The 25,077-nt window shown below is 29.5% G+C and overlaps 2 protein-coding genes across 2 annotated transcripts in view; both read left to right on the top strand.

Annotated features, from left to right (window-relative positions):
* The window catches only part of LOC6052394, a 208,501-nt gene that overhangs the window by 124,775 nt on the left and 58,649 nt on the right, over positions 1-25,077 (top strand). The gene's annotated exons all lie outside the window — the stretch shown is intronic.
* Positions 19,262-20,203, top strand: LOC6036919 (40S ribosomal protein S2). The gene is made up of 2 exons (XM_038265705.1): positions 19,262-19,985; positions 20,047-20,203. The coding sequence occupies exon 1, from the start codon at positions 19,490-19,492 to the stop codon at positions 19,904-19,906; it is 417 nt and encodes a 138-aa protein (XP_038121633.1). The 5' UTR covers positions 19,262-19,489; the 3' UTR covers positions 19,907-19,985; positions 20,047-20,203.

Here is a 25,077-nt window from a genome sequence, read left to right as displayed (position 1 = left end):
ATCGGAAAATTCCACGAATGTTCCATATTTTATCATTGATTTTTTTTAACATTGGGTAATTCTCTACCAACTCACACGAAATCGGGAAAAGTTGCCCCGACCCCTCTTCGATTTTCGTGAAACTTTGTCCTAAGGGGTAACTTTTGTCCCTGATCACGAATCCGAGGTCCGTTTTTTGATATCTCGTGACGGAGGGGCGGTACGACCCCTTCCATTTTTGAACATGCGAAAAAAGAGGTGTTTTTCAATAATTTGCAGCCTGAAACGGTGATGAGATAGAAATTTGGTCTCAAAGGGACTTTTATGTAAAATTAGACGCCCGATTTGATGGCGTACTCAGAATTCCGAATAAACGTATTTTTCATCGAAAAAAACACTAAAGAAGTTTTAAAAATTCTCCCATTTTCCGTTACTCGACTGTAAAAAATTTTGGAACATGTCATTTTATGGGAAATTTAATGTACTTTTCGAATCTACATTGTCCCAGAAGGGTCATTTTTTCATTTAGAACAAAATTTTTCATTTTAAAATTTCGTGTTTTTTCTAACTTTGCAGGGTCATTTTTTAGAGTGTAATAATGTTCTACAAAGTTGTAGAGCAGACAATTACAAAAATTTTGATATATAGACATAAGGGGTTTGCTTATAAACATCACGAGTTATCGCGATTTTACGAAAAAAAGTTTTGAAAAAGTTACTTTTTGCGTTTCTCTTTGTTTCGTCGTCCGTGTCTGTCGCGGGTGACCATGAATGGCCATGATCGATGACGACCAACTTTTTCAAAACTTTTTTTCGTAAAATCGCGATAACTCGTGATGTTAATAAGCAAACCCCTTATGTCTATATATCAAAATTTTTGTAATTGTCTGCTCTACAACTTTGTAGAACATTGTTACACTCCAAAAAATAAACCTGCAAAGTTAGAAAAAATACGAAATTTTAAAATGAAATTTTTGTTCTAAATGAAAAAATGACCCTTCTGGGACAATGTAGATTCGAAAAGTACATTAAATTTCCCATAAAATGACATGTTCCAAAAATTTTTACAGTCGAGTAACGGAAAATGGGAGAATTTTTAAAACTTTTTTAGTGTTTTTCGATGAAAATACGTTTATTCGGAATTCTGAGTACGCCATCAAATCGGGCGTCTAATTTTACACAAAAGTCCCTTTGACACCAAATTTCTATCTCATCACCGTTTCAGGCTGCAAATTATTGAAAAACACCTCTTTTTTCACATGTTCAAAAATGGAAGGGGTCGTACCGTCCCTCCGTCACAAGATATCAAAAAACGGACCTCGGATTCGTGATTAGGGACAAAAGTTACCCCTTAGGACAAAGTTTCACGCAAATCGAAGAGGGGTCGGGGCAACTGCTGTGTGAGTTGGCGGAGAATTACCCCATTAGAAAATGGTGGGTTGTTTGGGTGAGAATTAGAAAACTTCAATTTTCCTGTTGCATTTCAATAGCTTAGCAACTAAGGGTCGTATCAACAAAGTTCAAAAAAGCAAAATATAAAGAAAAATCTCAGCTCTTCAAAAAAACAAAAATTGGAAAAAGAGGGCAAACACTAGTTTAAAAAAATGAAAAACTTATTATTTTCAAAAAGTAACCTAAAAATGGCTCTATCTTGAAACGGTGCACTTTATCAAAATTTCACTACAATACTTTTTGATTGCAAATTTGACTTTACATATACAAATGAAGTTAAAAATTTTTGCGACCGCATAAAACATATCAGCAAATAAACAAATTATGTTTTTTTGCAAATTAAGTTTTAATGACAAAAAGTGAAATTAAAAAGTCCTTATCAATACCTACAACTTTGCCGAAACACTAAGTCGATCAAAAACTTTCTTCAAAAGATAGGGGTAATTCTCTACCAACTCACACGAAATCGGGAAAAGTTGCCCCGACCCCTCTTCGATTTGCGTGAAACTTTGTCCGAAGGGGTAACTTTTGTCCCTGATCACGAATCCGAGGTCCATTTTTTGATATCTCGTGACGGAGGGGCGGTACGACCCCTTCCATTTTTGAACATGCGAAAAAAGAGGTGTTTTTCAATAATTTGCAGCCTGAAACGGTGATGAGATAGAAATTTGGTGTTTAAGGGTCTTTTATGTAAAATTAGACGCCCGATTTAATGGCGTACTCAGAATTCCGAAAAAAACGTATTTTTCATCGAAAAAACACTAAAAAAGTTTTAAAAATTCTCCCATTTTCCGTTACTCGACTGTAAATTTTTTTGGAACTTGTCATTTTATGACTCAAAAGGGTCATTTTTTCATCTGGAACAAAAATTTTCATTTTTAAATTTCGTGTTTTTTCTAACTTTGCAGGGTTATTTTTTAGAGTGTTACAATGTTCAACAAAGTTGTAGAGCAGACAATTAAAAAAAATGTAATGTATAGTCAATGTAGATTCGAAAAGAAAATTAAATTTCCCATAAAATGGCATGTTCCAAAAAAAATGTACAGTCGAGTAACGGAAAATGGGAGAATTTTTAAAACTTTTTTAGTGTTTTTTTCGATGTAAAATACGTTTTTTCGGAATTCTAAGTACGCCATCAAATCGGGCGTCTAATTTTACATAAAAAGACCCTTTGACACCAAATTTCTATCTCATCACCGTTTCAGGCTGTAAATTATTAAAAAACACCTCTTTTTTCGCCTGTTCAAAAATGCAAGGGGTCGTACCGCCCCTCCGTCACGAGATATCAAAAAACGGACCTCGGATTCGTGATCAGGGACAAAAGTTACCCCTTAGGACAAAGTTTCACGCAAATCGAAGAGGGGTCGGGGCAACTACTGTGTGAGTTGGCGGAGAATTACCCATAGAGATTTTTGGATATTCAAAAATCACTTTTGTATAGACAGCTGTCAAATTTGTATGGAAAATTATATGGACAAACTTATGATGTAAAATGGCTTCTTTGGGCATATCGAAATCACATTAAAAAATAAAATTAAAAATGACCGATTTCGCAGCAAATTACTCTAATGCCTTTTTTAAAAAGATTAAATTTTGCAATTTCAGTACCATTCCGCGCTAAGAAACGTAACCCAAAAAAAATCAAATCAAATCAAAGTGCATAAAAACTGTGCCACGAGTGGAAAACCTTTTAAAGAAATCGAATCGCATTCCAGGGCACACGTTGCGTTGAACCCTTTTTTTTGCCATTCATTTTTCCAATTCACTCTACCCAGAGTGATAAAGTGCCGCTGGGTGCATTAATTGAGCGAAATATTTTGACTGGTTGTGTTTTAGCGAGCTCGATATCGACGCGGTCCATGTGAGGTGAGAGGCGTGGCGCGACCGTTTTGTAACCTCTTTGGAGACCCTAACCTACATAGTTCGGGACGTCGAGGGACTGTGAATAGGCTTTTAATTGCGTGCTCCCTTTGTTTTTGCTCTGTTGGTCTTCAGCAATTTATTGGTCCATTGGCGGTCGTGCAGAGTGAAGAATGGACCCGTTGCTGGATTCTGGTCGGTTTTTGAAGTTGATCTATGGTGCCATTGATGCCTGACTACTGAATGCGTCGTTTGTGGGGTGTCCTTTCTGGCCCTTGGGTAGCTTGATTTATGGACGCGCTCTCCAAACGATTGGCGCCAAACGCAACTCTGTGATGGCGGTCAGAATGCCCTTCGACGAGATGGTTGGGTTTGAACCAGAATGATCGCAACATTGCGATTTTTTGGAATGTGACTAATTTTGAATTGTGAGAATATTATATTGAATATTTATTTTTTTTCGAAAATTTCATTTATAGATTAAATTTTCAATTAATTGTTTGACTTTAAACTCAAACAATTTTCATGCTCAGTTGCTGTGGGTTGTTCACTGAAACCGCTTCAACTGATGTGGTCTTCATCATAAAATTTGATTTACTCCCCAGCTAATGCAATCAAACAAACAATTTGCATAACTGATTAAATACCGAGCTAACGCAGCCCTAATCCTCCTCCCTTATACAATCAATTATCAACAACGCATCAACGCATGCGGTTTCCCACGCGCGCACCATCAAAACCTGAACAAAAATCATCGAGCCAAGCCCTCGTAATTACGCAACAATCAATTAATAAGAGGACCTACGATTGAGCCATTTTTTCGTGTGCAAACATCAGCAGTGGTTCCAAAGTGGGTCGTAAAACAGCATGGCAAACCGGGACGGGACATGCACTAAAGAGTCAGTTTAACAATAAAGCAAGAAATTAACATCAACAAACCGCGATGTTTAATGATTATGGCATTTTGATGCACCTTCAGAGAGAGAGAGAGATGCGTCTTTTCCAGCACTAATCGACACGCACACCAAACGGGCGCGAACATAGCTGGTGTTGATGGATCAATTAGCGACAGCAGCGTGGCTTTGACGGCTCCAAGCTTAAGCACGCAGGTAAAAGCGTGTCAAATTTCACGAGCTTTTTTGGGGTTTGACCGCAAACATCGCGTGGATTTGTAGAGACTTTACGAGGTGTTGGGAGATGTCAAAACAACGCATAATTTGGGGTTGATTTCAAAAATGGACTTTTAATTTGAGGGGTTGAGAGTCTGAATTGAAAAGTGTTCATTAGCTATTTAAGTTTAGAAACTGCAAAGTTTAAAGGTATTTTTTGCAATTCCGTCGTGAAACTACTTACTTTTCCTGTCATTCTTGAACGACGAAATAGCCTACTTTTCTGTACCAAAAATAACAGAATCGAATAGCAACACTTTTCAAAATAAATGCTGAAAAGTTCTACTTTTCAGCACTCAAATGGGTGCTGAAAAGTTGAACTTTTCAGCACTTGTTTCGAAAAGTAACACCTTTCAACATTTTTTTTTATTTAAACGACTTATTGACAAAATACATGAAAATTTGACATAAAATTTCACTCAGCGTGTGTTTTTTGGAATTGCAAAAAATGTTGTATGGAACTCGTTGCAAAACTTGTTTTTTTCAGCACTCTTCGTATTTATCCAACTCGGTGAACCTCGTTGGATAAATGTACGACTCGTGCTGAAAAAAACCTCTTTTTGCAACTTGTTGCATAAACTACTATTAAAAAACATACTTCAATATTAGGGTGGGTACGTTTTTCAAAAAGTTCTCGGATCATGTTTTAGTATGGTTCCCCTTGTAGGGCATGCCCATAGGGACTTTCATGCCAAATATCAGCTCATTTGGTTGTAAACTGGCTGCGCGCATCAGGGTTAAAGTTTACATGGGAATTACTATGGGAAATTGGAACTTTTTGTTCAAATGCTCCTACAGGTCTGGGAAAATCACGCGCCAACTTCTGGTATGGTCAGGCCTATGCGGAATGGTCTGGAGAACATTTTTCCCGAAGAGTGCATATGGATTCGTTGTACCTAGACCTGGCGCATCGGCAAACAATCCGATGTCTCCAGAATCAACGGGTTTCCCTGAAAAAGCATCAAATTTTCCTTAGCATGCTATGAAAGCTTGATGCACACCGCGACGCCATACGTCAGGCAGCTACCACGTGGTTGAAATATTTGAAAAATAATACAAATTTCCGATACAAAGATTCTGAATTCGACTAAATAATATCAGGATTGCTCGAAATGATCATTTTCTAGTTAAAAGAAGGTTTGCAATTGAATATTCCAACCGTTTCCCACCCACGTGGTAGCTGTCTGACATATGGCGTCGCGGTGTTCATCAAGCTTTCATAGCATGCTAAGGAAAATTTGATGCTTTTTTCAGAGAAAACCGTTGATTCCGGACACATCGAATTGTTTGCCGATGCGCCAGGTCTAGGGACAACGAATCCATATGCTCTCTTCGGAAAAAATGTTCTCCAGACCATTCCGCATAGGCCTGACCATACCAGAAGTTGGCGCGTGATTTTCCCAGACCTGTAGGAGCGTTTGAACAAAAAGTTCCAGTTTCCCATAGTAATTCCCATGTAAACTTTAACCCTGATGCGCGCAGCCAGTTTACAACCAAATGTGCTGATATTTGGCATGAAAGTCCCTATGGGCATTAGGGTGGGTACGGATTTTGAAAAGTTCTCAGATCAAGTTCTGGTGTGGTTCCCTTTGTAGGGCATACCCATAGGGACTCTCACGCCAAATTTCAGCTCATTTGGTTGAAAACTGGCTTATCTCAAGCGAGTTCAAGTTTACATGGAATTTACTATGGGAAATTTTGAATTTTCGTTCATTCGCTCCTACAGGCCTGGGGAAAACATGTAGAAACTTCTAGGATGGCCAGAAATGAGCGGAATCGTCTGGAAAACAACTTTCCCTAAGAGACCAGGTCGATTCGTTCAACCCCCATCGAGCTCAACGGCAATACATCCGGGGTTTTCGGAACCAACGGTTTTCCCCAGAAAAGCATCAAATTTTCCTTAGCATGCTATGAATGCTTGATGAACTCCGCGACGCCACATGTCAAACAGCTACCACGTGGACTAGCATCGCCTATAAAAAAATACTTTTTATTACTTTTTGAACCATAGAATTAAAATTTATGGTGATCCTGATACTATTTAGCTGTATTGTAAACCTCCAAATAAGACAAAAAAATGTTATGGTGCAAATTTTACAATCACGTGATAGCTGTTTGACATGTGGCGTCGCGGAGTTCATCAAGCATTCATAGCATGCTAAGGAAAATTTGATGCTTTTCTGGAGAAAACCGTTGGTTCCGAAAACCCCGCATGTATTGCCGTTGAGCTCGATGGGGGTTGAACGAATCGACCTGGTCTCTTAGGGAAAGTTGTTTTCCAGACGATTCCGCTCATTTCTGGCCATCCTAGAAGTTTCTACATGTTTTCCCCAGGCCTGTAGGAGCGAATGAACGAAAATTCAAAATTTCCCATAGTAAATTCCATGTAAACTTGAACTCGCTTGAGACAAGCCAGTTTTCAACCAAATGAGCTGAAATTTGGCGTGAGAGTCCCTTTGGGTATGCCCTACAAGGGGAACCACACCAGAACTTGATCTGAGAACTTTTCAAAATCCGTACCCACCCTAATGGGCATGCCCTACAAGGGGAACCATACTAAAACTTGATCCGAGAACTTTTTGAAAAACGTACCCACCCTATTCAATATATATATATATATTTATTTATTTTTTTTCAAGAAAGGATTTCGGATTGAAAATTAATTTTGGAAGCGTTGCCACAGCAAAAAAAACTGAAAGTTGAGAAAACGATGAATTTTAAAATCCAGCATAAAACAGTAAGTGAGATTTCATAGGAGACAATCATGTACACTTCTCTGGTTGGTTTGCAAAATGTCGTAACAGCCCTTAATACGTTTTTTCTTCGAAGCTAATCTAATTTGCATAGTTTTTTTTTAATACAGACCATTTAATCGACGTGCATATGAACAATTTAATGCATTTTTGAATTTGATCGAAAACCGATCGATATACGTCATTATTTACAACAGGCGCTTGGACCTTTTGGAAACTAACCCGAGACTTAAACCTCGTTAGAATTATTAACGCTTTGACGAAAAATTCGATAATTATTTTCTTTTCATACTTAAAATAAGGTCTAAGATTTTATACATTTAATTTTATGGTTTTTCCAAATTTAAATTATTTTTAAAGTACATTTTGGCAAACATCTTGTAAATATTTTATCACCTATGTCACCCAGCTCTGAATATTTTGATTTTTTTAATATTAAAATAATTTTTTATCGAATCTATATTCAGTGCAAATTTTATTAAGTTTATTTTGCCAGACACGCATTAGGACACACTAGAGGTGGGCAAAATCGCTCTTTTTTAGGAGCCGCTCATTTCCGTTCGCTCTTCAAAAAGAGCCGCTCTTTTAAACGGCTCTTTTGCTCCTTTTCAAAATTTGGATGAAAAGAATCATCAAGAATTTTCAAGAATCGTGTGATTTTATAAGTTATTTCACATTAGACTTTTATAAATTAGGCCGTACCAAATATTTTTTGAAGTTTATAACCCTCATCTCTGGCCAAATTCGCAAAAAAAAAATAAATAAATAACAAGCCATGGTATAAACATTTGAATTAAAACATATTTTTAAAATGCATTTTACACAACCCCAGTTGTATTGCAATCATTAGTTTTCAAAATATCGAAGTATTTAAAAGCTTTTTTTTTGCCGAAAAAAATGGAATTTGAAAAATTGCTATTAATTTTAACATTGCGTTTATTTCTGCAAAATTAAACGTTTTTGAAGTTGATGTCAGTAAACGCATTAGTGATTTTTTGATTAAATCGCTAAAGTCTATAAACGCTAATGTTTAATCGGACAAAATGATTTAATTTTTTCCAAAAGCTCTTTAATATTCATTAGATTTTTGGTAATATTTGGCAAATTATGCAATTTGAAATGCTCAAACTTGTTTTCCGGTATTACTTGAATGTACACTCAGTTGTACAATGAAAAGTTTATTTCATTTTGTTTAGAAAATCATTTACTTTTTGGATTAACTTTTATAAGCATTGAAATTTTTGAAATTGCATTTTCAATTCTCAAAAACAAATTTAATACTATTTGCCTTCCTCACTTTACTGAGGAAAGGCTATAAAATCACTCGAAAAACGAACTTTTAAGTTAGACCTCCTAGACCTACCTTCAATTGTACATATCGACTCAGAATCACCAGCTGAGCAAATGTCTGTGTGTTTGGCTGTATGTAGACATGTGTACCAAATCAATGTCACTGGAATATCTCGTCTCAGGCTCAACCGATTTTGGCCGGAAAGGTTTTAATCGATCCGTCTTAACGTCCCCTAAGTTGCTATTTAAATTCATGCAGTTTAATCATTTATTTAAAAAGTTATGTTAAAAAAACTGTTTCATATTAAATTAAAATTATGGTAAAAAGGGTGGTTTTTCATGAAACCCTCACATGCTATAAATTTTTTGAAAGCATATGAGAAGACCTTTTAAGTGGAGTAAGAATTTTCAAGATCTGACTTACCTATCTTAAATTACAAGCAGTTTAAAAAATGGTCTGAATTCACATAACCTCAACTGGTCGGGTCTGATCGCCACGAAAAAGCCGTGTAGAGGGATGCCATTTTCCTCAAAGGCCGTGTCTGTATAATCTTGACAAAAAGTCTGTAGGTAGTCTGTTTTTTTACTCATCACTTATTTTTATTAGGACTTCTTAGGTGCTGCGAACGTTAGGGGAGATCCATAAACATGTGGACACTTCAGGGGGATTGAAATCACTATAAATGAGAGGAGTACCAACCACCTAAAGGTGGATTAAGTAACGTTTTTTTTAAATTCAATAAATTATATATATAACAAAAATCATGCCATATTGAAACGGTTCTTTCAAAAGACCGGAGTTTGAAAAGAACCGCGGTTCTATTTTTGTGAGCCGTGGTTCGTTCGCTCTTTTCAGTGAATCGGCTCTTTGAGCGGTTCGCTCTTTTTTTGTCCACCTCTAGGACACACAATCCATGGCAAAATAATAAAACAGGGTTATTATGAAATTATGGTCGAATTCTGGACTAAAACCAAATATTGATTTATACCAAAACTGTGATTGAATAATAGACTTTTAATCTAACAAATCAACTCAAAAAATTGAAGCTTGTTTTACTTAATTTAGAGTAAAATAATTTTCTAGAGTTTCACGATTTTTTTTTTTGCTTGGGATTTTGTTTTTTTTTGTTTGCCTGAAATTCTGTCTATGTCAAGAAAAGTCATTTGCATACAAGCCTCCATAGAATTGTGAGGGCTTGTCATACAAAATTAACATGTGTATATTCGAAAAGTGTATCTTCAGAAGGGATTTTGTGATCTTCAGCATCTTCGGTATCTTCGGTAAAATTGTAAATTGTGAAAAAAAAACTCAATTGTTTTATTTCACTTAATTTTTTTTAAAGGAAAATCTACGATTTTTTTGTTTTTTCCGCGTTTAGGTGGTCATTTTGAGCAACTTTTGTTCTACGGAAAACTTAAGTTCTCTTGTTTAATGTTTTTCTTGTTTTATTTTTAAAATTATCATTTGCAATTATCATGTTTGCAAATTATGTTTGTTTCTGGAAGTTTTTGGATATTCGACCACCTCCTATCATTACATTAAGCATGTCTCAATTTTTAATTTTTTTACAGCCGCTTTTCATTCATATTTTCATTCATAGAATGATATAATTATTATTAAAATTATAGAAAAATGCGAAAAGTAGCAGTCTGGGACAATACGAAAATTATTGCATACTTATTTCAACATAAAATATAGAAAATGTTATTTGTTATGTTATACAGCCAAAGTTGACCCCAGAAAAAATACATAAAACATTAGCAAAGTCACATAAAACAAGTCAAACTGACAACTCTCTTATTTTCTGATATTTCAAAAGTTCTTCATTTCAATGCTTTTTAAAGATTAAAAATTGGTTAAAAAAAAGATTATTGGTGAATTTTTCGGTCAAACCCCGTCTAGAGTTGGGTTGTAAAGAGTTAAAGGGACTTAAAAAATGTATCTTTTTCACGAGAGTTAGGAAGAGTGAAAAACGTGGTTCCGGAGCTGTTAATTTTGAAAAAAAAGATGTTGGAAAAGGAATTTATTTTTAAATGCAAAAACAAATTTGTAATCGAAAATATCTCTACCTTTTTGTGTTGATAAAAAATATTTTTAGATGATAACAGTCCAATTATACCAATACAAACATTGCATGATGGAAAAATATCGAATAGCTGAGAAAATTTCCTTCATTTTTAATTAAATTTTTTATTGGATTTCTTGTGGTTGGAACACAGTCTTTAATGTTTGATTTTTGAGAAAAATATTATTTTCAACTGGTATTTAATTATATCCTATTTTTTAAACGACAATATCTCGAGAACTGTTGCATTAATTTTCAATGTTAGGTCATAAAAAAAATGTTAAATTTTCGGTTAAAAACCCCTTATTAATTTTATGTTCGAGTCTGACTTTTGAAAACGTTTTAAACACGCGTTTTTGAAATATACGAACTGATTTAATGATTTTAATATTCTTTTTGTTGAAAATCGAAATGGTTTTAAAGTTATCGAAATATCGTCATATGAAAATATGGTCTATTTTTGGTCTAATTAGGTGAAATTGAGAAAAACTTTTTTATGACAAACTTAGAATTTGTGTACCTGCATGCCCATCAAATAGTTCAGAAAAAGAAAAAAATATTTTATCTTTGTTTTATATTTTGTTTTATATTTGCAGTTGTTTTTTGCAAAAAAAAAAACAATTGAAGAAAGCAAATGATTTTAATAAATAACAAGAAAAAGGAGAATCAATACATTTTTGGGTCCTCTTTGGACGTTAGGCAAAGACTAATAAATTTTAATAATTCTCAATTCCAATTCCGTTGTTAGAATTTTGAGTATTTTGCTCGTTGAGTTTCGAGCAATTCTGGTGCCATTCCGACCTCACAGAACGCTACAATCTCATTTTCAATGCCTCCCATATTTCCTTGATTTTGATCCGGAGTAATTCAGCTTCCCGATTTTATGTTTCCTTCTTTGGCTTCCACTCTTGGAACGCATAAATTGCCATTTCTCATGTTTCACCGGGTAGCAAGCGTCTCAGCCCGATCGGTCACGTACCTCGCAGGAATTTCTTCCAAAGCAAAAAAAAATCCCTCTGGAATCTCCCTCGCTTCCTTACAAATCTTATCGTGTTCCCCGGCAGCTAAAAATAACTTCCCTCCGGAGAATTTCAATTATGGAGAGCCCCCCCTGTTCTGACCGAACAACTCCACGGCAGACCAACTGGGGGCCTCCAAAACGGGCTCGCTCAGAACGGTTCTGCTGGCAGCCCCAAAAAAGGGCAAACCGAGAATGACATCGAAACTCGCGCCACGATATCGAATGCATTTCCTCCCCTTTTAAGAAGTTGTTGCATCGCAGGGGACGAACGTTGAAAAATTTACGACACTAGCGCGAACGGCGAGTGGTCATTTTTACGATGTAAAACATAATTTATTAGGAAAAGGTCTTGTTCTTTAGTTTTGGTAGTTTCTCGTTCTCTCCTGTGGTGGGGAGAGTCACCTTGGTCCAAAAATAACCTTTTCTGGATTTTCGGTGGGAGAGAGAGAGAGGGAAAAGATCACACGCGATCGCGAGCCATTAAACATTTCATAATATTTATTTACATCGGTTCACGACACGAGAAAAGTGTGGCGGCTGTCTTTTTGAAAGAGGGAGAAAAGTGATTTTGGAGCATGGATTAGTTGTTTATGATTGGATTAGGGTGGGATTAATTTGAATGACAAAAGCTGCTGCAAGAGCTAATAGAATGTTCTGAGTGGATTTTGATTGTATTTATTCCTTTGAAATAGGCTGAACTGATGAAATCACCATTACGATCAATAGTAGTTATATAGGAATGGAAATTTGAAACGATTTTTAATTTAAAAAAAAAAAACCAAACAATAAGTTAACCCTCTACAATCTTTAGGGGGGCTTCGAACTAAAAATTCTATAATAATCCATTTTTGGACCAATCTTTGACTTAAAAAAAGCATTGAAAAGAAGAACTCTTAAAATCTAAGAAAATTTCAAAATGTGGAAGTTTGACTTGCTGAATGTGACTTTGCCAGTGTTAAAAAGTGTAATTTTTTTTTGAGTCAATTTTTGCGGTGTTTTTCACTAACATTTTCTTTTTTTCATTTATTTTATTTACATCTACATATTTGAAAAATTAAAATGATAATGGTATCATTTTGAAGTAGAAAATGTAAAAAAAAATATATATGCAATATATGGAAAGGTGGCTGTCAAACATGAAAAGGCAAAAAGTTATGATAAGAGATTTTAGAACTAGCCAAAAAGTATCACAAAAAAGCATAAACTTTACCAAATACAAAGAAAAAAAAAACAAGAAAAACATAAAACAATAAAAGTAATGTTTTTCATAGATCAAAAGTTGCTCAAAATGATTTCCTTAACACGGGAAAGATCCAAAATTATACAAAAAATGGGCATTGAAGAGTTAATTTTTTGTTTAGATTCCGGACAAAATACAAATATTTTTCTTATTTTCTTTTTTTAACCTCTGGATTTAAATGGAAATATACGTAATATCGACTGAAAATAATTTGAAAGGCGTTTCCGAGCGTTCATAATCATATTGAGCATTTTTCAGCTAGTTTAAATATATGTTAGACAAAGTTTCATTCGCTTAGAAAATACAAAATAGTCGATTTGCGAAAACGTAGAAATTCAACACTAAAAATAAAATTGTCCAAAAAGAACTAGTTATAAGTTTTAAGACGCAAAATTTAATAAATAGAAGTTCCTAAACCTTCTTCAACCCAACCCTGCATCCAGATGAGCTTCGATCAAAAAATTCGCCTAAAATCCATTTTTCAACCAAATTTTGATCTCTCAAAAGCATTTGAAAGCAAAACTCTATAATTTTATGAAAATGTTTGAGGGTTGGAAGTTTGACTAAAAGTCTTTTCAAATATTGGCTGTGTTTGTCACTAACATTTCCTATATTTTATGTAGAAATAATATGCAATCATTTTTGTAATGTCCCAAACTATAGCAGAAAATGTGATAAATAATGTGACGCATAAACTTGAAAAATCTGATAAGGCAAAAGATAATGATATAGTAGATGGTAGGATAAGCCAAATTCTATCAAAAACAAACCTGAACTAAACATGTATATATACACGGATAGAAATCCTGTCCGAAAAACCGAAAACTAATTGTTTTAAAATCGACAACATCGATTGTTTTCGATTTCGTTTACAATGTTTTCAAATATGAAAACATTTTCTTCGATTTCGAAAACTTTTGTTTTCGAAAGCGGAACTTTTTCCGTCACCCTTTTTGGGGAGCGTAACATCTGTCAAAACGCAGCCTAAATCAAAACGTCAACCCGAGGTTGATGACAGTTTGTTTGTTTTTTTTGTTAATGTTTGCGAGAAAAAAATCGTGACTGGTGGCCCGAAAGTAGCAGGTTCCGTTCCGAGGATGGTGGCCAAGTGGAAGACGTGTAGGTCGTCTGTGCTGTCCAGCTGTAGCTGCAGGTTTCGGAAGTGCCGAAATCACATGGCCGAGAGAAGTGAGCGAGGTCGAACCGCACCGCCAGCATCGATCCTGACGTGCAAGAGTGAAGGAAAGGACGAGCAGAGTGTCAGTTCCGGAGTGGGAATAGGGACCATTGCCCACGGACAAGCCCGAGAAGGCGGACTGCGGAATAATAGCATCGCCGGAACCAAGAAGCAACATCGAGAGTTACGAAACTAGCGACGGGGACGAAACTGACGCTTTTGCCCTCCTCCTCCTCCTCCTCCTCCTCCTCCTCCTCCTCCTCCTCCTCTTCCTCCTCCTCCTCCTCCTCTTCCTCCTCCTTCTCCTCCTCCTCCTCCTCCTCCTCCCTTCCTCCTCCTCCTCCTCCTCCTCCTCCTCCTCCTCCTCCTCCTCCTCCTCCTCCTCCTCCTCCTCCTCCTCCTCCTCCTCCTCCTCCTCCTCCTCCTCCTCCTCCTCCTCCTCCTCCTCCTCCTCCTCCTCCTCCTCCTCCTCCTCCTCCTCCTCCTCCTCCTCTTCCTCCTCCTCCTCCTCCTCCTCCTCCTCCTCTTCCTCCTCCTGCTGTAGGGGCCACTTTCACTGCATGACGAGTTGAAGAAAGTAGTCAACACTAGGCTAGCCACGCAACTGATGCAGGTACGTCCTTCGAAAGCTTGATAAAATTATAATGAAAAAATCTCCTATTCGTTATCGACCGACCTAATTGACCTTCATTCCGCAACAGGCAGCGACGCCAACATCTTCACCAGATCTGCAGCCACTTCGAATTGAACCACGGCAATGAGGAAAGCGACCCGGTAAACGGTTCCACGACGAGACGAGACGCATCTACCGAACTCGAGCTCCGTCGGTATCCTGGAGGAGATCTCAGTCAAGCCCTTCCACACACACAAATAGCCCATCCACACACACTTTGTTACACCCTACTAACAATCTTCAATTCTGCATCAAAAATTATAATTCTAAAATTCTAAAATTCTAAAATTCTAAAATTCTAAAATTCTAAAATTCTACAATTCAAAAATTCCAAAATTCAAAAATTCTAAAATTCTAAAATTCTAAAATTCCCAAATTCTAAAATTCTAAAATTCCCAAATTCTAAAATCTAAAATTCTAAAATTCTAAAATTCTAAAATTCTAAAATTTAAAATTCTGAAATTTAAAATTCTAAAATTCTAAAATTTAAAATTTAAAATTCTAAAATTTAAAATTCTAAAATTTAGAATTTAAAATTCTAAAATTCTAAAATTCTAAAATTCTAAAATTCTAAAATTCTAAAATTCTAAAATTCTAAAATTCTAAAATTTAAAATTTAAAATTTAAAATTCTAAAATTTAAAATTTAAAATTCTAAAATTCTAAAATTCTAAAATTTTAAAATTCTAAAATTCTAAAATTTAAAATTTAAAATTCTAAAATTCTAAAATTCTAAAATTCTAAAATTCTAAAATTCTAAAATTTAAAATTTAAAATTCTAAAATTTAAAATTTAAAATTTAAAATTTAAAATTTAAAATTCTAAAATTTAAAATTCTAAAATTCTAAAATTTAAAATTCTAAAATTCTAAAATTCTAAAATTTAAAATCTAAAATTCTAAAATTTAAAATTTAAAATTTAAAATTTAAAATTCTAAAATTCTAAAATTTAAAATTTAAAATTCTAAAATTCTAAAATTCTAAAATTTAAAATTCTAAAATTTAAAATTTAAAATTTAAAATTTAAAATTCTAAAATTCTAAAATTTAAAATTTAAAATTCTAAAATTTAAAATTTAAAATTTAAAATTTAAAATTTAAAATTCTAAAATTCTAAAATTCTAAAATTCTAAAATTCTAAAATTCTAAAATTCTAAAATTCTAAAATTCTTAAATTCTAAAATTCTAAAATTCTAAAATTCTAAAATTTTAAAATTCTAAAATTCTAAAATTTTAAAATTCTAAAATTTTAAAATTCTAAAATTATAAAATTCTGAAACTCTGAAATTCTGAAATTCTGAAATTTTAAAATTAAATTCTTAAATTCTAAAATTCTAAAATTCTAAAATAAATTCTAAAATTCTAAAATTCTAAAATTCTAAAATTCTAAAATTCTAAAATTCTAAATTCTAAAATTCTAAAATTCTAAAATTCTAAAATTCTAAAATTCTAAAATTCTAAAATTCTAAAATTCTAAAATTCTAAAATTCTAAAATTCTAAAATTCTAAAATTTAAAATTTAAAATTCTAAAATTCTAAAATTTAAAATTCTAAAATTCTAAAATTCTAAAATTCTAAAATTCTAAAATTTAAAATTTAAAATTTAAAATTTAAAATTTAAAATTTAAAATCTAAAATTTAAAATTTAAAATTTAAAATTCTAAAATTCTAAAATTCTAAAATTTAAAATTTAAAATTTAAAATTTAAAATTTAAAATTCTAAAATTTAAAATTTAAAATTCTAAAATTCTAAAATTCTAAAATTCTAAAATTCTAAAATTTAAAATTTAAAATTTAAAATTAAAATTTAAAATTTAAAATTCTAAAATTTAAAATTTAAAATTTAAAATTTAAAATTTAAAATTCTAAAATTCTAAAATTCTAAAATTCTAAAATTTAAAATTTAAAATTTAAAATTCTAAAATTCTAAAATTCTAAAATTTAAAATTCTAAAATTTAAAATTTAAAATTCTAAAATTTAAAATTTAAAATTCTAAAATTCTAAAATTCTAAAATTCTAAAATTTAAAATTCTAAAATTCTAAAATTCTAAAATTCTAAAATTCTAAAATTCTAAAATTCTAAAATTCTAAAATTCTAAAATTTAAATTTAAAATTTAAAATTTAAAATTTAAAATTTTAAAATTCTAAAATTCTAAAATTTTAAAATTCTAAAATTTTAAAATTCTAAAATTATAAAATTTGAAACTCTGAAATTCTGAAATTTGAAATTTTAAAATTAAATTCTTAAATTCTAAAATTTAAAATTCTAAAATAAATTCTAAAATTTAAAATTTAAAATTTAAAATTTAAAATTTAAAATTTAAAATTCTAAATTCTAAAATTCTAAAATTCTAAATTTAAAATTCTAAAATTTAAAATTTAAAATTTGAAATTCTAAAATTTAAAATTTAAAATTCTAAAATTCCAAAATTCCAAAATTCTAAAATTCCAAAATTCCAAATTTCCAAAATTCCAAAATTCCAAAATTCCAAAATTCCAAAATCTAAAATTCCAAAATTCAAAATTCCAAAATTCTAAAATTCCAAAATTCCAAAATTCCAAAATTCCAAAATTCCAAAATTCCAAAATTCCAAAATTCCAAAATTCCAAAATTCCAAAATTCCAAAATTCCAAAATTCCAAAATTTCAAAATTTCAAAATTCCAAAATTTCTAAATTCCAAAATTTAAAATTTTAAAATTCAAAGCTTCAAGAATTCAAAATTTAAAATTCTTACATTTTTAAATTCCTAAATTCCTAAATTCCTAAATTACTTAATTTCTAAATTTAAATTCCTGAATTCCCAAATTTACAAATTCACTTATTCATTTAAATTCCCAAATTCAAAATTCCCAAATCCACACATTCCCAAATTCCAAATTCTCAAATTCCAAATTCCCAAAATTCCAAAATCCCAAATTCCCAAATTCTTAAAATCCCAAATTCCCAAATTAACAATTCTTAAATTCCCAAATTAACAAATTCACTAATTCCCAAATTCACAAATTCCCAAATTCCGTAATTCTCAAATTCCAAATTCCCAAAATCTTAAATTCCCAAATTTAAATTCCAAAATTAACAAATTCTTCAATTTTTAAATTCCCAAATTAACAAATTCTTCAATTCCCAAATTAACAAATTCACTAATTCCAAAATTCTCCAATTTACAAATTCCCTAATTCTTAAATTCCTAAATTCCTGAATTCCTAAATTCCTAAATTCCTAAATTCCTAAATTCCTAAATTCCTAAATTCCCAAATCCCCAAATTCCCAAATTCACAAATTCTTATATTCCCAATTTTCTAAATTCTCAAATTCCTAAATTCCTAAATTCCTAAATTCCTAAATTCCTAAATTCCTAAATACCTAAATTCCTTTATTCCTAAATTCCTTTATTCCTAAATTCCTTTATTCCTAAATTCCTTTATTCCTAAATTCCTTTATTCCTAAACTCCTAAATTCCTAAATTCCCAAGTTCCTAAATTCCCAAATTCTCAAATTCCCAATTTCCAAAATTCACAAATTCCCAAATTCTTAAATTCCCAAATTTTAAATTCTCAAATCCCTAAATTCCTTAATTCCTTAATTCCCAAATTCCTTAATTCTCAAATTTCGATTCCCAAATTCCAAATTCCCAAAATCCCAAATTCACAAATTCTTACATTCAAATTTCTAAACTCCTAAATTCTCAAATTCATTAATTCCTAAATTCTAAATTCCTAAATTCTAATTTTAAATCAAATCCAAAATTCCTAAATTCCTTAATTCCTAAATTCCTAAATTCTGAATTCCTGAATTCTAAATTCCTGAATTCTATATTCCTAAATCTAAAATCCCAAGTTCTAAATTCCCAAATTCTCAAATTCCCAATTTCCAAAATTCGCATCCCAAATTCCCAAATTCTGAAATTCCAAATTCCTAAATTCAAATTCCGAATTCCAAATTCCTAAATTCTAAATTCTCAAATTCCCAAATTCCTAATTCTTCAATTCCCAAATTCCCAAATCCCTAATTTTCAATTCCCAAATTCCCAAATTCCTGAATTCTAAATTTCAATTCCCTAAATTCCTAAATTCCTAAATTCCCAATTGTCAAATTCCTTAATTCCCAAATCCCCAAATTCACAAATTCTTAAATTCCCAAATTTCCAAATCCCCTAATTCTTTAATTCCCAAATTCCCAAATTCCTAAATTCTTAAATTCTCAAATCCTCAAATTCCTTAATTCCTAAATTCCCAAATTCCTAAATTCTCAAATTCCTACACGGAACAAAATCTGGTCGTTGGATCCGAAAAATATTTGCGACGAATTCGAAAACATTGGAAGTTTCCGAAATCATCGAAAATGTTTGCGATATTGGAAAAAATGTTTTCGATATTGAAGCAAAAAGTTTGCAAAATCGCAAACACCATGCTTGCGGCGCACTTTTGCCAAGTCCGCCGCAGCCAATGCGTTACGCTGTCAAGATCAGCTGTTCGCATCTTTCGCAAAAGTAAACATACAGCAAACCAAACCTGTTTTTATTTCATTTCGTTGAGTGTCGCAGCAGGTCCACCTGCTGCTGAGCGGCGTTTTGCACGGAAACAGTTCCGGAACGGACAAATCTTCAAGGGTTTGGTTCTCGCGGTGGTGCCAGTGAGAGCCACGGAGGACGCGGACGAGGCCGTGGTCGCGGCAAGCAAAATTAATGGATTCCAGTGCCCAAGCTGGGTCGTCTGGTGCGCGATGGCAAGATCCGCACCCTGGAGGAAATCTACCTGTACTCGCTCCCGATCCTGAGCCGCTCGCTCAAGGACGAATGTGCTGAAGATCATGCCCGTCCAAAAGCAGAATCGTGCCGGTCAGTGTACCCGTTTCAAGGCGTTCGTCGCCATCGGTGACTCCAACGACCACATTTGTCTCGGCGTCAAGTGCAGCAAGGAAGTGCTCACTGCCATCCGCGGTGCCATTATCCTGGCCAAGCTGTCGGTCATGCCAGTTCACCGTGGTTACTGGGGCAACAAGGTCGGCAAGCCCCACACCGTGCTCTTCAAGGTCTTTGGCAAGTACGGTTCCGTCCTGGTACGCCTCAATCCGGTTCTCAGTGATACCGGCATTGTGCCGGCCCCGGTCCCGAAGAAGCTGCTCCAGATGGCCGGTATCGAGGATTGCGTCGGAGTCACGAAACCAGAAATCCGGGTCACCAGCTACACCAATCTCTCCGGTGGTTCTACAGCCATGTTTCGCTGAAAGTGATTCAAGAAACTGGGATGCCGGTTCCAAATTTCGATCTGAATAGTTCAGTCCGGATAAAAGTAATCAGACTAAGGTTAGTGTCCAATTTTGGCAAAGCTTTCAAACAAAACTCAAAAGCTTCTTTCCAATTCCAGCCGGCGGAACTTGCCACCTCATCTTTACATTTCCGACAATGATTGACACGGATGTCCGGTATCTTTGTGCCTTGCTAAGTGATTCGAGCTTGGCCGGAGCTTCGTTGGTGGAGGCCCACAGCCATACTTCAACAGTATTAGCCATTGCGTACAAAAATACAAAAATACGAAAAATATAAAAATACAAAAATACAAAAATACGAAAAATATAAAATACAAAAATACAAAATACAAAAATACAAAAAATACAAAAATACAAAAAATACAAAATACAAAATACAAAAATACAAAAATACAAAAATACAAAAATACAAAAATACAAAAATACAAAAATACAAAATACAAAAATACAAAAATACAAAAAATACAAAAATACAAAAATAAAAATACAAAATATAAAAATACAAAAATACAAAAATACAAAAATACAAAAATACAAAAATACAAAAATACAAAAATACAAAAATACAAAAATACAAAAATACAAAAATACAAAAATACAAAAATACAAAAATACAAAAATACAAAAATACAAAAATACAAAAAATACAAAAATACAAAAATACAAAAATACAAAAATACAAAATACAAAATACAAAAATACAAAAATACAAAATACAAAAATACAAAAATACAAAAATGCAAAAATACAAAAATACAAAAATACAAAAATACAAAAACACAAAAATACAAAAATACAAAAATATAAAAATACAAAAATACAAAAATACAAAAATACAAGAATACAAAAATACGAAAAATATAAAATACAAAAATACAAAAATAAAAAATACAAAAATACAAAAATACAAAAATACAAAAATACAAAAATACAAAAATACAAAATACAAATGCAAAATACAAAAAATACAAAAATACAAAATACAAAAATACAAAAATACAAAAATACAAAAATACAAAAAATACAAAAATACAAAAATACAAAATACAAAATACAAAAATACAAAATACAAAAATACAAAAATACAAAAATACAAAATACAAAAATACAAAAATACAAAATACAAAATACAAAAATACAAAAATACAAAATACAAAAATACAAAAATACAAAAATACAAAATACAAAATACAAAAATACAAAAATACAAAAATACAAAATACAAAAATACAAAATACAAAAATACAAAAATACAAATACAAAAATACAAAAATACAAAATACAAAAATACAAAAATACAAAAATACAAAAATACAAAAATACAAAAATACAAAAATACAAAAATACAAAAATACAAAAACATAAAATACAAAATACAAAATACAAAAATACAAAAATACAAAATACAAAATACAAAAATACAAAATACAAAATACAAAAATACAAAAATACAAAAATACAAAAATACAAAAATACAAAAATACAAAAATACAAAAATACAAAAATACAAAAATACAAAAATACAAAAACACAAAAATACAAAAATACAAAAATATAAAAATACAAAAATACAAAAATACAAAAATACAAAAATACAAGAATACAAAAATACGAAAAATATAAAATACAAAAATACAAAAATAAAAAAATACAAAAATACAAAAATACAAAAATACAAAAATACAAAAATACAAAAATACAAAAATACAAAAATACAAAACTACAAAAATGTAAAAATACAAAAATACAAAAATACAAAAATACAAAAATACAAAATACAAAATACAAAAATACAAAAATACAAAAATACAAAAATACAAAAATACAAAATACAAAATACAAAAACACAAAAATACAAAAATATAAAATACAAAAATACAAAAATACAAGAATACAAAAATACGAAAATATAAAAATACAAAAATACAAAATACAAAAATACAAAAATACAAAAATACAAAAATACAAAATACAAAAATACAAAATACAAAAATACAAAATACAAAAATACAAAAATACAAAAATACAAAAATACAAAAATACAAAAATACAAAAATACAAAAATACAAAAACACAAAAATACAAAAATACAAAAATACAAAAATACAAAAATACAAAAATACAAAAATACAAAAATACAAAAATACAAAAAATACAAAATACAAAATACAAAAATACAAAATACAAAAATACAAAATACAAAAATACAAAAATACAAAAATACAAAAATACAAAAATACAAAAATACAAAAATACAAAAATACAAAAATACAAAAATACAAAAATACAAAAATACAAAAATACAAAAATACAAAAATACAAAAATACAAAAATACAAAAATACAAAAATACAAAATACAAAAATACAAAAATACAAAAATATAAAAAAATTACAAAAATAAAATACAAAAATACAAAAATACAAAAATACAAAAATACAAAAACACAAAAATACAAAAATATAAAAATACAAAAATACAAGAATACAAAAATACGAAAAATATAAAATACAAAAATACAAAAATACAAAAATACAAAAATACAAAAATACAAAAATACAAAAATACAAAAATACAAAAATACAAAAATACAAAAATACAAAAATACAAAAATACAAAAATACAAAAATACAAAAATACAAAAATACAAAAATACAAAAATACAAAATACAAAAATACAAAAAATACAAAAATACAAAAATACAAAAATACAAAATACAAAATACAAAAATACAAAAATACAAAATACAAAAATACAAAAATACAAAAATACAAAAATACAAAAAATACAAAAATACAAAAATACAAAAATACAAAAATACAAAAATACAAAAATACAAAAATACAAAAATACAAAAATACAAAAATACAAAAATACAAAAATACAAAAATACAAAAATACAAAAATACAAAAATACAAAATACAAAATACAAAAATACAAAATACAAAAATACAAAATACAAAATACAAAAATACAAAAATACAAAAATACAAAAATACAAAAATACAAAAATACAAAAATACAAAAATACAAAAATACAAAAATACAAAAATACAAAAATACAAAAATACAAAAACACAAAAATACAAAAAAATATAAAAATACAAAAATACAAAAATACAAGAATACAAAAATACGAAAAATATAAAATACAAAAATACAAAAATACAAAAATACAAAAATACAAAAATACAAAAATACAAAAATACAAAAATACAAAAATACAAAAATACAAAAATACAAAAATACAAAAATACAAAAATACAAAAATACAAAACACAAAATACAAAAATACAAAAATACAAAATACAAAAATACAAAAATACAAAAATACAAAATACAAAAATACAAAATACAAAATGCAAAAATACAAAAATACAAAAATACAAAAATACAAAAATACAAAAATACAAAAATACAAAAATACAAAAATACAAAAATACAAAATACAAAATACAAAACACAAAATACAAAATATAAAAATACAAAAATACAAAATACAAAAATACAAAAAATATAAAATACAAAAAATACAAAATACAAAAATACAAAAATACAAAATACAAAAATACAAAAATACAAAAATACAAAAATACAAAATACAAAAATACAAAAATACAAAATACAAAAATACAAAAATACAAAAATACAAAAATACAAAAATACAAAAATACAAAAATACAAAAATACAAAAATACAAAAATACAAAATACAAAATACAAAATACAAAAATACAAAAATACAAAAATACAAAAATACAAAAATACAAAAATTACAAAATACAAAATACAAAAATACAAAAATACAAAAATACAAAAATACAAAAATACAAAAATACAAAAATACAAAAATACAAAATACAAAAATACAAAAATACAAAAATACAAAAATACAAAAATACAAAAATACAAAATACAAAAATACAAAAATACAAAAATACAAAAATACAAAATACAAAATACAAAATACAAAAATACAAAAATACAAAAATACAAAAATACAAAAATACAAAAATACAAAAATACAAAAATACAAAAATACAAAAATACAAAATACAAAAATACAAAAATACAAAAATACAAAATACAAAATACAAAAAATACAAAAATACAAAAATACAAAATACAAAATACAAAAATACAAAATACAAAATACAAAAATACAAAAATACAAAAATACAAAATACAAAATAAAAAATACAAAAATACAAAAATACAAAATACAAAAATACAAAAATACAAAAATACAAAATACAAAAAATACAAAAATACAAAAATACAAAAATACAAAAATACAAAAATACAAAAATACAAAAATACAAAAATACAAAAATACAAAAATACAAAAATACAAAAATACAAAAATACAAAAATACAAAAATACAAAAATACAAAAATACAAAAATACAAAAAAAAAACAAAAGTACAAAAGTACAAAAATACAAAAATACAAAAATTCAAAAATGCAAAAATACAAAAATAAAATTTTCTAAAATTCTCTTAAAATCTCTAAAAGTCTTTAAAATTAAAAAAAAAATTCAAAAAATCTAAAAAATTCTCTAAAATTCTCTCCGATTCTCTAAATTCAATAAAATTCTCTAAAATTCTCTAAAATTCTCTAAAAATCTCTGAAATTCTCAAAAATTCTATAAAGTTTGCTAAAATTCTCTAAAATTCTCAAAAATTCTCTAAAACTCTCTAAAATTTTCTAAAATTCTCAAAAATTCTCAAAAATAAACAAAAATTGTTAAAAATTCTCTAAATTTCTCTAAAATTATCAAAATTTTTCAAATAATCTCTAGATTCTCTAAAATTCTCAAAAAACATCTAAAATTCTCTAAAATTCTCAAAAAATCTAAAATGTTATCTAAAATTTTCTAAAATTCTCAAAAAATCTAAAATATTATCAAAAATTATCAAAAATTATCAAAAATTATCAAAAATTATCAAAAATTATCAAAAATTATCAAAAATTATCAAAAATTATCAAAAATTATCAAAAATTATCAAAAATTATCAAAAATTATCAAAACTTATCGAAAATTATCAAAAATTCTCTAAAATTCTCCGATATTCTCTAAAATATCTAAACTTCTCTGTAAATTCTCTAAAATTCTCAATAACTTCTA

The sequence above is a fragment of the Culex quinquefasciatus genome, chromosome 3, assembly GCF_015732765.1.
Source record: "Culex quinquefasciatus strain JHB chromosome 3, VPISU_Cqui_1.0_pri_paternal, whole genome shotgun sequence".
In the NCBI taxonomy this organism is placed as follows: domain Eukaryota; kingdom Metazoa; phylum Arthropoda; class Insecta; order Diptera; family Culicidae; genus Culex; species Culex quinquefasciatus.
The sequence above is the reverse complement of the archived record's forward strand: the minus strand, read 5'-3'. Positions and strand labels throughout refer to the sequence as shown.